The following is a 15,344-nucleotide window of genomic DNA, read 5'->3' as shown; positions in this document are numbered from 1 at the left end:
TGCTAGGGGAGAAAACCTTTATTTTCGCTTCTATACGGCAAGTAATTTAGAATGCTGTGAGTTAGCCGACAATTGCTTATTTGTGCAAGCTTGCCGGTCATGCATCACGAGGCTTTCGCCTTCTGGTTTAGACACGTAATTTTCTTCGTAGCTATATTCTGCAATCTGAAAAATAAGAAGGTCTGAGGTTAGTGGGGGTGATTCAATGAACACGTAATTAGAGATTTGTTACTCACATGAGGTTCCTCTTTCGAAGCAAAGCTCCTGATCTTCTGCCAAATTCGCACTAAGACGTCATTGGACAATTTTTTCTCCGTTTTATGCTTCATTTCACCTGTACCATAAAGGAAATATAAACACCAGTATGTATGCATATATATATATATATATATATATATATATCCTGGAAAGAAACTGGCACATAGCAGGCAAGAAACGCATGATATTGGTTCATCCTTTTCTTGTTTTTTCACTCTTCAGCACTTCAACCATTGTTCTTTACTAAGTAATTTGCGGGCACAATTACTTTTTTTTTGGCCTGCACTTAATATGACGGCAGCTAACAAATTGGAGGACGCTAAAGCTTTGGCTTTAAGAGTGGAACGCGATAGAGTTACCGGGAGCCGTTCGCTTCGCATGCATTTTTTCTTTATGCGTAGGCTTTACTGCAACCCATAACTAGGGAAGCCAGCTGACACCGATCCCCTTCAAGTTTGCTTCATGTTTACACACAAATACATTGCTGGGAAGGCATTTTTACAGGGAGAATATAGGCCGTCGTATATCAAAATGTGGAGGCCTTCGGAGTTTTTCTAATTATTTTATCAATTGTTTGCTGCTGCCCCGAGGAGGCGAGCGCCATCTGGATGGGGCTTTCGCAAGTAACCTACCCAAGCGCGCCGCTGTTGTTATGGTAGAAATGCTGGAAAATGGGTTTGTATTTAGGTTTCCTTGTAACAGAATTATGATTTCTCGTACATTCACATTACAATCCGACGCTATCATGTCTGCAGGTCGTAGTTAAGTCGTATTTTACGATTTTCTTGACGGATTTTACTCTGAGAAATTACATTTTTGTTAACTAACGCCTTGCGCCACGTGGAGGGCCTGTATGATCGGGGTGGTTCGGGGTGAATTTCTCCGCCACTGACGCTGGCGCCGGGTTTTCTGCGACACGGGGCCCTTAGCGCTCTCGCGTTAAAAATACTTTTGTGACGTCCTGCGCTGCAGATAGTCTATAGACGAAGTAAGTGAGCTCCGATGGCAGGTGCACACACAGCACTGCTCCATATTTGTTGTTTTAAATGGTGTAGCTAACAGCTTCGGAAGCTACTACATTACCTTATATACCTCGACAAACCGTCCTCAAGACACTTTCGAGTTCCTTATAGCTCATGTTTGGAATACCTGGCGAATATCACGCCACTATTTCAGTGCTTCGTTTATTTCTTCAATATTTCACATGCACTGAATTGAAAGTAACGCGAGCTCACTATATGAATGGTAAGCTCAGTGCAATTTTGGCGCCTTCATGTTTGTTGCTTACATCCTGCCTATACCAAGCGTTTCATGAAATGCGTTCGACATTGCCTAAAAAAAGCTAGAATATATAAATAAATCATTACATCTCGATTGCTTTTATCTCAGGGATATAATACTGAAAATCATTTGATGGAGTAATAAGTCAATTAATTATGCAAATACAAATTCCGCTCATAACGAAAAAGAAGAAGAAAGCCTCGCGACTGATTTAAATGAAGACTTGAAGCGTACAATCCAAGGAGCTCATAATTATTTGCAGAATGGCAATACACTTGACGCAGCTAATATTTACAGCGTAATAATTGCGTGCCAGATTCACGCAGAAAAACGAAACAGAACGGACGAAGAGCGCAACTGTGGCGCCCTTAACAGATGCCCATCAGTGACGTCACCGTTTGCGCCTCACTTCAAGCGAGCGTTCGTTCTTCTTAAGCTGCAACCTCGCTGTTTTCACGCCTTCCGGGCGGGGAGGTAAAGTCAGTCACATCACTCATGGGCGAATGAAACAATTTTTTTTCGATATTTGACTGTTGTGTTCGAATAACTTAAACGAATGAGTTCTGCCGTTTTATGTGCCAGAACCACAGATTTGATTATGGGGCACGTAGCAGTGGGGAACTCCGGATTAATTTTGACCCCCAGGGAATGTTTAACTGGACACGGTACACGAGCGTTGTTCCGTTATGGACATCACACCCTCCTACACTATCGTCAAGAATTCATAATACCGAACGCACTGTTTCACGGATCATTCCGGGGGCCTCAAGGTTGCAGTTCAACGACGCACCCCAGCACAAGAAAATCGAAAGAAAGAAATAAAAGTTCAAAACTTTTGTTACCTGTGACCACACTTGTAAATACTGCAATCACGATAGTTCCGATGAAAGCGAAGAAACTGCTCCAGAAGTGTGACACGTGAAATATCAAAAAAGTTTCTTCTGATCTGTATAAAAAACAACAAAAGAAAAATGTCTAAGATGAACGTTTGCCTTTCTGAATGCTCTAAATTTCATTTTTACTGACAGCTGCGACTTGGCAAATGCATTATTGACAGCATTAGGACAGTGCTTTAGCTCGGGAGCGCAGCATACTTATATCAACGTATGTTGTAGGCGGATGAGCAATTAAATTACATGACCGCCATAGTATCTTGACTGCGAAATATGGTTCCCTTATTGCAGAAAAGAACTGGAACTATTCCATTGAGTCTACGAAAACGCATAACTTACGGCAGTTTTTACAAGAATTTCTGGAAATATGTAAAAAAACTAACTTGCTAAGGCCAAGCTTCGATGCAATGCAGCTGCCTCAGTTCTCTAAACTGGTGGCAACTTATTTAATGATGGTGCATAGTGATAAACGATGGCCGCATTATTTTATATGTTACGCAAAATGGGCCTATTTGCCACTCACCCTGACACACTGAAAAACTATCGCCATGATTCATAGTGGCATCACCTAATTAATGAATATCCATTTCAGAGGTTCGGAGAAGTATGGGTCGCAAAAATGTTATCTTGATTTTTTATGGGAGATTGAGTGTTGTAAACTTGATACTTTTTTCTTAAAGTAACTTATTGTCAGCTCTTGTTTAAAAAATAAATAAATTTATGACTGAAACAAAAAATGAAACACTCAATGTGCTGCGTGTAATATAAAATTAATTTTATCATCCATCCTTGGTTCAGTGGATGCCGAGAAAGACCTTCTCTCCGCCCGGTACATATTTTAATTGAACGTCCCGAGCTAAATTACCCTCATTAGGCTCAGACAATACAATCTATTATTTTGATGCTAAAATTAATCTCTTGAATCTTATGGGGGGCACACTGTTCGAGAAAAAGAATAGTATATGCCTACAGTGCAGACCCCTATTAACGCACAGCCTGAGGGAACTTCTGCATATATTGCCACATATAGAGAGCACAACGAAATATCCTATAGTTTGTCATAAATGAGTGAACTTTAGCGCAGCTGTTTTGAAACAGCGTTGCGTTTCTCTTGGCAACTTCTGCATTTTCGCTTCTCCATTATTTTGCATGTTATTCAAGCAGACGGAGCCACAATATGCCCACGTTTCCCTCGCCTAGTCTTAGTACTTGATCATTTGCTGCCAAATAGTGTACTTGGCCTGGAGGAAATTAACTAACGCTTTATTTAGTTAAGTATCCGACCAAGGGTTGACGTTCTAGTTTACTTACTCAAGGTTTGGCACTGTGGAGGTAATGTCAAGTGGTGAAAATGCACTGCTTTGGTTTCCAGGGCAGTAGTTAAGAGATACTGGAAGTCTTGCAGCTCTTGTTCCTGTTTTGATAGTCTCAGCCATGTGCCAGAGTTGGTAGCCAAGCATCAAGAGTGTCGCTACACCAGCGCCCTGCATTTTCATCATTACAAATATATACAATTGGGCAATGGTACAGGGGCCTTGAAACTGCCTCTGTAAATTAAGCCAGAAAATGCATGTCCCATCTTGCTATACCTCACAGTATTTCCAGTGTCTCACAGTAGATTCCCGTTAAGATCTGTACCGTCTTACCAGATGTTCGTGGTAACCGACGGGGCCAACCAAAATAAAAGTCTATATTTGTATTCGGACGTAAATGTCAGATGAATCAGAGAAAAAGTCAAAGCCATATAACAAACCGGTAAATGTAAAAGACAAAAAATCGGTAGAACCGATCCCACGATGTCTGTTGATGCTAATCCGTTTAGAATTAAATAAATATAGGACAAAAAGTATTGCCACCGCCGAAACGAGTTATCTATGAGGCGTGTACTGCAGCGGCTACTTCGCCTTCGTGCTTCCTTGAGAACACTCGGCGCCATCTGTCGGCGCCGCCACGAAGCCTGCGGATGTGATCTTTGTTTTCATTTTAGAGCGGAACACACCTACTGGCACATAGCCAGTCACCCATGTTGGCACCAACGAGGTTCATTGAAGAGCGGTACCTACCGAGTCCTGCATCTACATTGTGCGATGTTGGCAGGAAGTAGTTCCGTTGAACAGCATCACTTATGTACACATTGCCACATACTCTGCCACTCAAGTTGTTAGCACGGTTTAATCCGAACCTTGTTCCCTAAGCACAGTAGCATGACGCTCGAACCATTCGACCTTGGTCTACACAGTGGGCCAGGTTGGCGGAAAAACGATAGGATACAGACATAGATAGATACCTCCCATAAACTTTGTGAAGCACCCAACGAATGTTAAGTATAAAAAAGTTACTACAGTTGGCGTGATTGTAAGCATTGATTTGCGCAGTGTTTTGTTCAATACATTTTGGGCTAGTTCTGGTGAGCGAATCATGCGGAATTTCACTTGCCTTCTACAAGAACGCTTCATTACCATTTCTCATTGAAAGATACGTTGTCTTATCAGCTTCGTCATCTCCGTTATACTGCATGACTATTAAATATAGGAATTTCTAGCAGGAGCTACCTTTGTCTTTTTTCCCTACTTTGTGAGTGCTGCTTTTGCTGGACGTAGACTCCTAGCTGGTGCATTGCCGACTACACAACTTCGTCAACTCGGTATGTGCCAGTGGGTATGTGCTCCTTCCTGACCAATCCCCAACTACGGGTATGTGGCACCGTGTGCGTTCGCGAATATACACGCAGGAAAAGGGGCAAAAAACGAAGCAGTCGACTGCAGAAAAGTGAAGGAAGGGCATCAGAATCGCCGTGTGGGGAGAAAGTGAACCAATTGAGCGCAAGGTTGCATTTTATATGAGGTCGAGGCTCTCTAAAATTTCCGGGCACATCAACAACAACAAAAACGTTACTCCGCTCATCACCCATATGTGGGGTCAGACATTATTTTGCAAGGGTGGATTCTGCCTGCCCACGCAGCACTGCTCTAGCAATAGCTAAATATCAAATAACAAGGGCAGTGAGTAAAGCTCAGGTGTTCGGAATTTGGATTTCTAAGTAGCGCCGCCTGAATTCCAGTTTTGAGGGTACTAGCCTGGTTCGCACTGCTGCCGCGTACACGTACCTGCCCGTGATACACTGCAGAGTAGCCTTCGTAGCCTCACTCTGTTTCATCAGTTGTGCTGGCAGTCGCTGCACAAGTGTGGCTTGAACCAGGGGCGCTATAACGTAAAATGATTCCAAACTGTTTTGATTACAATTTCTGCAATTAGTCTCCACGATTGGTCAACGCATTTTCGGGCCACTCCCAACTTCGCCTGTCTATCACGCCACATCACGAAAACTTCGATAGCTCCCCATCTGATATGACGTGTACTGACTGGTTATGCAAGATTAAACCGCACAAATGAAAAATAATCATTCTTCATTCGACGCCTTTTCACCATTAGCCCTCTGCTATTGGTCCAATGTTTTCTGGTTACGCCCATTTCACCTGTCTGTTACGCGACCGCGTGGTGAGTTTTCGCGACAAAACCGCCAAAACTCACCACGTTAAAGTGACGTGCACGCGAAAAATGCATTATTATGCCGAACAAAACTGAAAATTTTTCTGAATAGCCACAGACTGCACCGTTCCGAAAGGAATGGCTGCCCGCCGATCGCTCAGGCGAACACTACTCGAACCTGCCGGCGCGCATGATAAACCTTATTGCGTGGCAGTAAAACGTTATCGACCCTTTCGGCATGCATACGATATCGCTCTGCCTACTCTTCCTTGCTGAGGATCCGTTTTAGCGGCATTCTAATCCTTCCGTTGGACGCCACTGCGATTTTCGACCAGCCACCGCAAGCTAAGTAAGGCGAAGAGGACCAGACGGAGAAGCCCGCACCACCCTCTTCATGCGGTTATCTATTTTCACTGTGCTGGCTCGGCCCCATCAAAACCCTCTCCACTAGAGCGTGCTCCTCGCCTCTTGTCAGCCAATTAGATAAGAAAAACCGCTGAGTGTAGAGAATGTTATTGGTTTTGAAAGCGAACAAAGGTGGCCTCCTATAAACGAGGAGAGTGTTTGATTGGGTTGTTCAGACAACGCTGTGGGTCACCGCCCGATGCTTGCGTCGGTGGTTACGTAAATTTGACGTCAGAAGTTTGGAATCAATACAGTTTGGAATCATATTACGTTATATCACCCCAGTTCCCGTTCAAGGCTTTCTTTTGTATACTGGTCAACGTGGCATGAAATGAATCCTCGGTCATTGTTTAGCATACCCGATATTTTTTCTTGTATACGAGTTCACACAAATCACAGATATCCACAAAAACAATGATCACACTCACTGGGAGCGTGTTTAGCAGGATCTTCTTCCCATATGGCGTTCGGATATTTGAAGAGAAGAGAAATAGTGTCCATAGGAAGGCTGGGTATACGCTCATAAATTCATTATAGCATATGCTGTCGCAAGTTCTAATGGGGCTTCGGGTGCAGTGCTATGCGGGAGTGCACATTAGGCAGGTAATTATTGCGTAATCTACAGACTGCTCCTAATTGGAAGTAGATAGGGTTCGACTATGATTTCAAGAATGCTCATACTACCTTATAAAAATAGACACTGTGAGTTCTACAGAGTGGAATGAAGATCCAGCGCAAATCCTGGAATCTGTGTGAGCCAAGCTCTAGTTAAGCAGGTAATTTAACGTTATCCAGGTGCGTTGCGTACAGTTGCGATTATTTTGCTCCTATGGGACATGTATTGTGATGGAATGTTCATGTTCATGCACCAGAAAGGTCACAGCTTTATCTTCTCTTAATGATATGTGTTCTTGTTTTGCATCATCTATAAGCCGTGCCGAAATGCAAGTGCCAGTTCATATATGTGGAGGCAGCATTATCACGACATTGTCCGATGCTTGCCGAAGGCAACATCGTCATTATAGATGTATACGCTAAGTAATATGAAGTTCCCAAATGAGGCAATGAGCTTAGTTCATTCTTATCACGTAAGGGGCCACTGATGTTGCGTCGCCCGGACGCCTAATTGCATGGCACTTTTCTCATTTCACGCATTTCAAGTAAAGCGCAGAAAAAGAATTCATGGGGCAGGAACATTCCCATGGGGATGGATTACCAGCGAATCTGTTTAGAGTGCATACATTATGAACTCCTACATTTTTTTTTACACGGCACAACACTACGCCGACAAAAGCAAACTACGCCGACTACGCCGCGGTATCCGCACCTCCTATGCATCTGCCGACACCGCTCCTCCAGCCGCATCGGCACCACAGACACGCGTCAAGCTATAACCACAAAAGCGCAGGCATCGTGCACAAGCGCCATCGCCACACCCCTACCATTCTCCATCGCTGCAGGTGCATCGCCAGTATTTCCCCCCTCTCCCCCTACCCTTCTCCCTTCTTTTCCACGCGCCGTCATATGGACGTAGGCCGCCCAGGGTACCCGCCTTGGGAACGCATGCGGGGGATGCTTACGGAGGCTAGAAGGAAATAGCTTATCTGGAAAAAAAAATTGTGCAAGACACTGAGCGCTGAAAACAGCTAAAGGAGATGTTCCATGACCCATTAACAGCTGTGCCATTTGAAACCGCGTTCTTAAAGAGAAAAAAAAAAAAGATATCTTCAATACTTTTCTTTAATGAGCCAGAGAATTTGTGCACAAAAGTTTGCCCTGGTGGCGTACAGGACTGATGAACTAAAATTGGAAAGCTAATAGTAGTATAACGCACAGCTGTTTTTAGTAGCGTGCTAAGCCTTATCTGGGACACTCTGTATTAGCAGCTTCGTAGGCGGCACGCAATATTCTTCTAAAAGTAACACGCCTACGTTCCTTCATATGCCACTTCTGTTTCATACCAGGGGAATACTTATGATTCCATCGCGGGAAAGTAACGCTGCCATAATAAGTACACAAAATGATGGCAAAAATATGTTTACCATGCATAAACATCGTTTTATGCTGTACAAGAGACATGGTTGTATGTTTTCATCAATAAAAATATAAAAAAAAACACCCAAGTCTTTATTGTTTTGTGGCCTCTAGTAAGCACGCGTGCCGTTGTTTACCACTTCAGAAATCGCTGTTCAGAGCCCTACAATTATTTAGTACTGTAACAATGAACAATAGGACAAATAGCTAGTACTGTCAAGCAGCAAATCTTAACAACCTGCCCTTTCTAACCTTGCTATGGTCGCTTTCTAAGGCTGAATTTATATGGGCCTACGACTTTTGCAACATGGGGACCAGTAGACGTAGATAATGTGACCTCCCTAAGGACATTGGACAATGCAAGTAATATGACGTAGCGTACCTAATGCAAATCAAGATTGAAAAATATAAGGTTGCTTACGTACCTTGCAATGAACAAAAGGAAACAACACAGCCAAGATGCACAATCCGACAAACGGCGCCGTGCATGCTGTGTTCACCAATAAAAGTATCTGCGAAGAATGAGATAAGCAGTGTGAATTGGCAGCACATGGTGCTGAGGAATATCACGCTGAAGATTAAAACAGAGAATATAACCAGAATACGGCGATTTCACACCGCAGGCCTGCACGTGGATCACATGACGTCGTGCCGTTGCAGAGTGAGCCCATCGTATCACGGGCCAAGGAAACGAGCTATGAGAAAGGTCGCAACCGACGACCTTCCCGGTTCGGTTATTACATCATATCGCTTAGCCGGCTTTCAGGCCGAGTAATGTAATTCAAGGTGCAACAGAGAACTAGGGTCACTGTAGCAGTGGCGCACCGACGGGGGGGGGGGGGGTATTCGGGGGTTGGAACCCCCCCCCCCTGAGGCCGCTTAACCCCCCCTTTTGTTTAACCCCTTTTCTTTCCTTACGCATTTGAGTACTGCAATTAAGATGTACGACGCGCAATCGTCTGCACACTCGCAAAAAGCGCATTTTTTTTACTATTTCCCGTGAAGAAATCCAAATTAGTGCTGTTTAGATGGTATTGGCAAACTGTCAACCCCCCCCCCCCCCCCCCTGGCAGAGATCCTGGGTGCGCTACTGCACTGTAGTCTGTTTTACGCTAACAGAGTTTAAAAAACAAACGACGGTAGCCTGTAGCAGAACTCTGCTCCAGAACTGCAATAGTCGAAAAGGGGGACATCAGTTGCGTGTGAAGTCAAAGTAAACAATCAAATAAATATAACGAACTGATCATTAACTGTTACGTTTGTTAGTTTACGGTGCGTGTTTCGCAAAGCGTATCGACTTTGCTCGTTAGCAAAGGCGTTAGCAAAGTTATGCCCTGCAGTTTCGTAGTTCGTAGGGCATATCCAGCTGGACCGAATTCTTAGGCGGATTCGAGATATATGTTCCCAACATTGTGCAAAATGTAAATTCGCGTTTAAGTAGTTTTTCTGTTTCACAGTATAAAAAAAGTCGTATTGTTTCAAAAGTTAGTGGAACGTTACTAGATTGACTACTACAGCTGAGTTTATTTGCGCTTTTCTAGGAAACAATGCTAATTACAAATTTTACTTTATTTGGTAGCGCCTTGGGAACTTAGTGACTATATATATATATATATATATATATATTGCGAGATAGCTGTTCAACCTCGACGGTTTATTATGCTCACAATATATATATATATATATGCTACGTAAATGGCCACATCTGTCCAAAATAGCAGTTAAAAATCTTATCAATTTTTTGTTCATTTGTCAAATATATATTGACTTTTTTGCATGTAATATATGCTTTGAGTAATCTAGCTCAGAAAGGTGATTTTTGTGCGAGGTCTGTCCCAAAAGTTCACTCAGTGAGTCAGAAAACAAAGGGGAAGATTGTAGTAGCTGTGCTAAGCTCGCTGTCTCCAGTCTAACGGACCACGTTGACATGTAATAGTACCGAGCTATTGTATGACAAAGCAGACTTTTACGAGGGCACAAATTTGTAGTGATCCTAGAGGAACAGACAGCGAAGAGGACAAAGAGGTGGAAGAAGAAGAGAAGGAAGACATGGAGCACCGTAATGGCAGCTGACTAGTGTAATTAAAGTCTTGAAGGCTTTTACCGTGTGTTGGAACTTTATATTTGGCGCAGCCGACAACAGCAACCAGATGTGGGTTACATTCTACCTCGCAAGACGGGACGGCCGCCCCCTCGTCACGGGCTATGCTTTGGAAGGTGAGAACTTCGTTGCGGTGCCGGAAGAACTAACTTCACCTGGCCTACTCGAAACCATCAGCAACAAAGCCAAGGCCTCGATCAGCGACGTCACCGAAAGAGGTACCGTGAAAATTGACATGGAATTCGCGGAACTTGAATCTATGAGGAAACAAATCGCAAATAAGTGTGACGCTCAAGGCGACACAGATCGAAACGCTCGGCCGCCTCTCCAAGGCATACTGAGTGCGATGGCACAATTAACGCAAACGCAAATGCAGCAAATGAAACAACAGCAAGCAATTTTGAATATACTTGCCACTGGCGCGACACGCCGAGAGACAGTTAAGCCGGAAATGTTTGATGGTAGCACGGATGGTGCCGTTTCCTGGATGGATTTTTTTCAGTACGCGTGCGAGCTGAACCACTGGTTAAGTGACTCCGATCGGATACTTCACATGCGCCCGTACCTATGTAGCAACGCCAAAAAGTGGTATGATTTGCGCGTCACAGAACATATGAAAGAATCATGGGACACGTGGAAAAAAAGCTTTATTCGGGCATTTCAAATGAACCCAGTCCATTTGTGGGACCAAGCAATTTTTTACAAGCAGAGAGACGGCAATTAGCTGGACTATTATTTTGAGAAGAGGCGCCTACTGCGAATGGCGGATCCCACGCTTCCAGATTCCTCTGTCGTGCCACTAGTGATATACGGGATGACAAAAGATTGCCAGTGACAAGTCCAGGTTAAACACCGTCCACTTCCGAGGAGCTTCTCTACTGCTTAAAATATGTGTCGTTCGAGCCCCGGCCTCGCGAGATGCAACATAAATCGAACAGGGAATGGAAACAGAACAGAAGAGAAGATTATTCTGCCAACAGGAGTTATCACAACCCTAGTCATGGGGACTCCGCTGGGAAGATACTCGGAAAATCTACGAATGTCAGGACGTCTGAGACGCAGGAGACAATATTTCTTGTGAAATCGAACATTTTGTTTGTCCCAATGATCGTGAATAATATCGAGATGCCCGCGGTCATTGATACAGGTGCCTCGGTCATTCTCATTAATGAGAAAAGAGTTGACAAAAATGAAATCTTTGCCGGGAGTTCAAGGCTATGACGGCAACTGTCGAGAGCTAAAAAAATGGACGGATGCAAAAGTGAAATTCAGAGATCTAGAGCTCACCGTGAGAAGCCTTGTCATGTCAGGAGTGGAGTTCGATTTTTTTTTATCAAGGCCTGACATGAAACTATTCAAGATGAATATTCTGTGGAACGACATTATCACCACCGAGCATTCCAACCTCATTCAGACGCAAGATAGGTCAGTCACAAGTTGCCACGATGTTTCGCTGAAATTCCCAGAACTTCTGTGTGTCGGCACCTATCCCCCCGCAATGACTGCAATCGAAGTGCCGTTCCATCTTCGAGACAAAAGTGTTGTGAGGAAGAATGCCTATGGGTTAAGCCACGAAAAAAAAGTATGGCTTAAACAGGAGCTACAAGGAATTTTGGATTCTGGTATCATCAGACCTTCGACCTCTCCGTTTGCCTCACCCATTACCATAGTGCCAAAAGACGACGGATCCTATCGCTTGTGCACCGATTACCGGCTTATCAACCGGCAAACAGATTTGTTCCCATTCCCGATGCCACGAATCGACGAAATAATTGACGAGACCGGTGGGTGTCAATGGTTTTCCAGGATAGACCTATGTAAAGGCTATTGGCAAGTACCACTCAAAGAGGAAACTAAGATGTTCACTGCGTTTATTACACCTTTCGACATCTACGAATATAACCGGCTGCCATTTGGGTGGAAAAACTCAGGCGCTTGGTTACAGAAAATGATGAACTCTGTTCTCCAAGAATTTATTGGCAAATTTTGTAGTGTGTATGTCGACGACATACTCGTCTATTCAAGAACAAGAGATGACCACATTAGTCATCTATCAATGGTTCTAGATGCATTGAGCAGGGCACAGCTTAAGATCAACGTCAGAAAGAGTGAATTCTTCTCCCAGAGGGTTGTTTTTCTTGGCAGGGTATTTGATGGGCAGACAAAAAGTACCAAAGAAGAAAGTGTCCAGCGCATCAAGAGTCTCGTCAAGCCCTTTGATCTGCACTCTCTTCGAGTATTTTAGGCCTTGCCGGGCATTACCGGGCCTTCATAAAGGATTATGCAACAAAGACAAAATGTCTCACTGCCCTTACCCAAAAAGAGGTGCCATTTGTGTGGTCTGAAGACTACGAGCGGTGTTACGCAGAACTTGTTGAAGTTATTTCTTCAGACCCTGTCCTGACGCTCCCAGACTTTAACCTGCCATTTGAACTGTACACTGATGCCTCTCATTATGGGACAGGAGCCGTTGTTTATCAAAGACATGTCAACAAGCCTGTTGCGAAACAACTGCAAGTGATAGGATATTTTTCTTACACGTTTACCAAGGCCCAAGCAAACTATGCTACAACGGAAAAGGAAGCATTGGCTGTAGTTATGGCGCTCAAGTATTTTAGAAGTTATCTGGAAGGAAGAAGCTTCAAATTGTTTACAGATAATCAAGCCCTGACTCACCTTTTGCAACTCACTCAGCCAAAAGGTACAGTGGCAAGATGGGTGAGTGAAATTCAGCAGTACACTTTCGAGGTAGCGCATCGCCCTGGACAAAAGCATCAGGACGTAGATGCTCTGTCTAGACTTCATGTACCAAGAGAAGTTACCCATGAAGAAGTGAATATTGTTACGGGAAGAAAATATATGTATTTACAATATATACAGAGGGTTGTAGCTCTGTGGCCAGGGTGACACCATCTACCGAGCTCCGAGACACTTCAGCCTCTTCTTCCCCAACCAACGTCATTTTGTCCACAGCAGTACAAACTCGTACGTGACATGAACCCCCCAGCGGCAGAAGCATCGCCTCGATGCTTCTTAGGGTGTCGAATCAGCGTGCGAGTTATAGGGCTTTAGTCGCGAAACGTGCACGATATCAGTTCCTGGGGTGGTAGAAGACTTTGAATGCACAGGTGAGATCTCATATGTGAGGCTGGTGACTTGGCGAAGAACTCGGTATGGCCCGACGTATCGTGGCAGCAGTTTTTCGCAAAGGCCGACGCGACGGGAGGGTACCCAAAGCAGAACAAGGGACCCAGGGCTGAAATGAGCGTCCCGACGATGACTGTCGTAACGGTGCTTTTGGATAGTCTGAGATGCCAGAAGACGGTCACGGGCAATACGACGTGTTGCGGCCGCGCGAACAATGGCGTCGTGAGCATAGAACGTGGTAGTGGTGGCGTCAGAAGGGAGCAGTGAGTCAAGAGGCAGGAGATGGTGACGGCCATATAGTAGATAGAACGGGGAATAACCAGTAATATCGTGACGCGACGAATTGTATGCAAACGTCACGAAAGGTAAGGTGCAGTCCCAATTCCGGTGATCATCACACACGTACATGGAGAGCATGTCGTTAAGTGTACGGTTGAGACGCTCGGTAAGTCCGTTTGTCTGTGGGTGGTAAGCCGTCGTGAACTTGTGGGACATGGAGCAAGAACGAAGAAGGTCATCGACAACCTTAGAAAGAAAACAGGGGCCTCTATCGGTGAGTAGCTGACGTGGGGCACCATGATGTAGGATGACTTCATGGAGGAGAAAATCAGCCACATCAGTTGCGCAGCTTGTAGGGAGGGCCCGCGTTATGGCATAACGCGTGGTATAGTCTGTCGCAACAGCCACCCACTTGTTGCCCGAGGATGAGGTAGGAAATGGGCCAAGGAGGTCCAGGCCGACGCGGAAAAATGGCTCACTGGGGATATCTATAGGCTGAAGGTGGCCAGCGGGAGACAATGGAGGCTTCTTGCGGCGTTGGCAAAGTTCGCAGGCAGCGACGTAGCTTCGAACAGAGCGATATAGAACAGGCCAGAAAAATCGTCTGCGCACACGGTCATATGTACGGGAGACACCCAAATGACCAGCGGTAGGCGCATTGTGTAACTGCGACAGAACAGAGGACAAAGAGGTGGAAGAAGAAGAGAAGGAAGACATGGAGCACCATAATGGCAGCTGACTAGTGTAATTAAAGTCTTGAAGGCTTTTACCGTGTGTTGGAACTTTATAAAATTATACAACTCTTTCTATATTAGTTGAAATCTAGATAGCCGAACCGACAGAAGAAAGGATTGATATCTAATTCCTGGTGAAATTTGGCACATATTCGACAGAAATTTCCTAATTGCACCGAAAGGCATATAAAAAGGATGTCCTTAATGGAAGAACTGTATCCAATTAAGTAAACTGATTGTGGAAAGGCTGTGAAGACCGCAAAGACGACGCTGATCAGCACGACCCTGCACCTCGTCTATTTTTGCAAAGTGCTTAAACTATCGAAGACTACAAAACGTCTGAGTGTGTGCACCGTGTAAAAATGGAAAGGTTCCAACTGCGCTGCTTCTTTTATTCTTCTAGACTCCAGCTCTTCCACAGAGGAAAAGATCGCTCGTGTGCGTTCTTTTATGCTCTATGACTGCTAGAATCATATTAGAAGCACTGAATTGGGGCAAGTTCTGCGTTCAAAGTATTTTACCAGGAAATTTGGAAATTAAATCATTCGCGGCACGATGGTGCCCAATCTCCTGACTCCTGAGCAATAGTTCAAACGAAAAGAATGTTGGATTGAATGATCACCTTTAGAGAACAGCGAATAAATCTTTCAATGGTTTGTCACCAGTGACACGACTAGAATTTACTTATACGACATGAAGCTGAAGTCAGAGAGCAAGGACTGA

General features: G+C 44.4%; 1 protein-coding gene across 1 annotated transcript in view; it reads right to left on the bottom strand.

Annotated features, from left to right (window-relative positions):
• Positions 1-1,643: 1,643 nt before the first annotated feature.
• LOC119454410 (uncharacterized) overlaps positions 1,644-15,344 on the bottom strand; it is a 39,112-nt gene continuing 25,411 nt past the window's right edge. Inside the window, exons 4-7 of the mRNA XM_037716356.2 lie at positions 8,786-8,872; positions 3,744-3,916; positions 2,382-2,485; positions 1,644-1,657 (exon numbers count right to left, since the gene is read on the bottom strand). Coding sequence (XP_037572284.2) covers positions 1,644-1,657; positions 2,382-2,485; positions 3,744-3,916; positions 8,786-8,872 — 378 coding nt within the window. The remainder of the gene's footprint in view (positions 1,658-2,381; positions 2,486-3,743; positions 3,917-8,785; positions 8,873-15,344) is intronic.

This window comes from Dermacentor silvarum, chromosome 5 (genome assembly GCF_013339745.2).
Source record: "Dermacentor silvarum isolate Dsil-2018 chromosome 5, BIME_Dsil_1.4, whole genome shotgun sequence".
Lineage (NCBI taxonomy): Eukaryota > Metazoa > Arthropoda > Arachnida > Ixodida > Ixodidae > Dermacentor > Dermacentor silvarum.
This window is presented reverse-complemented; position numbering and strand designations above follow the sequence as displayed.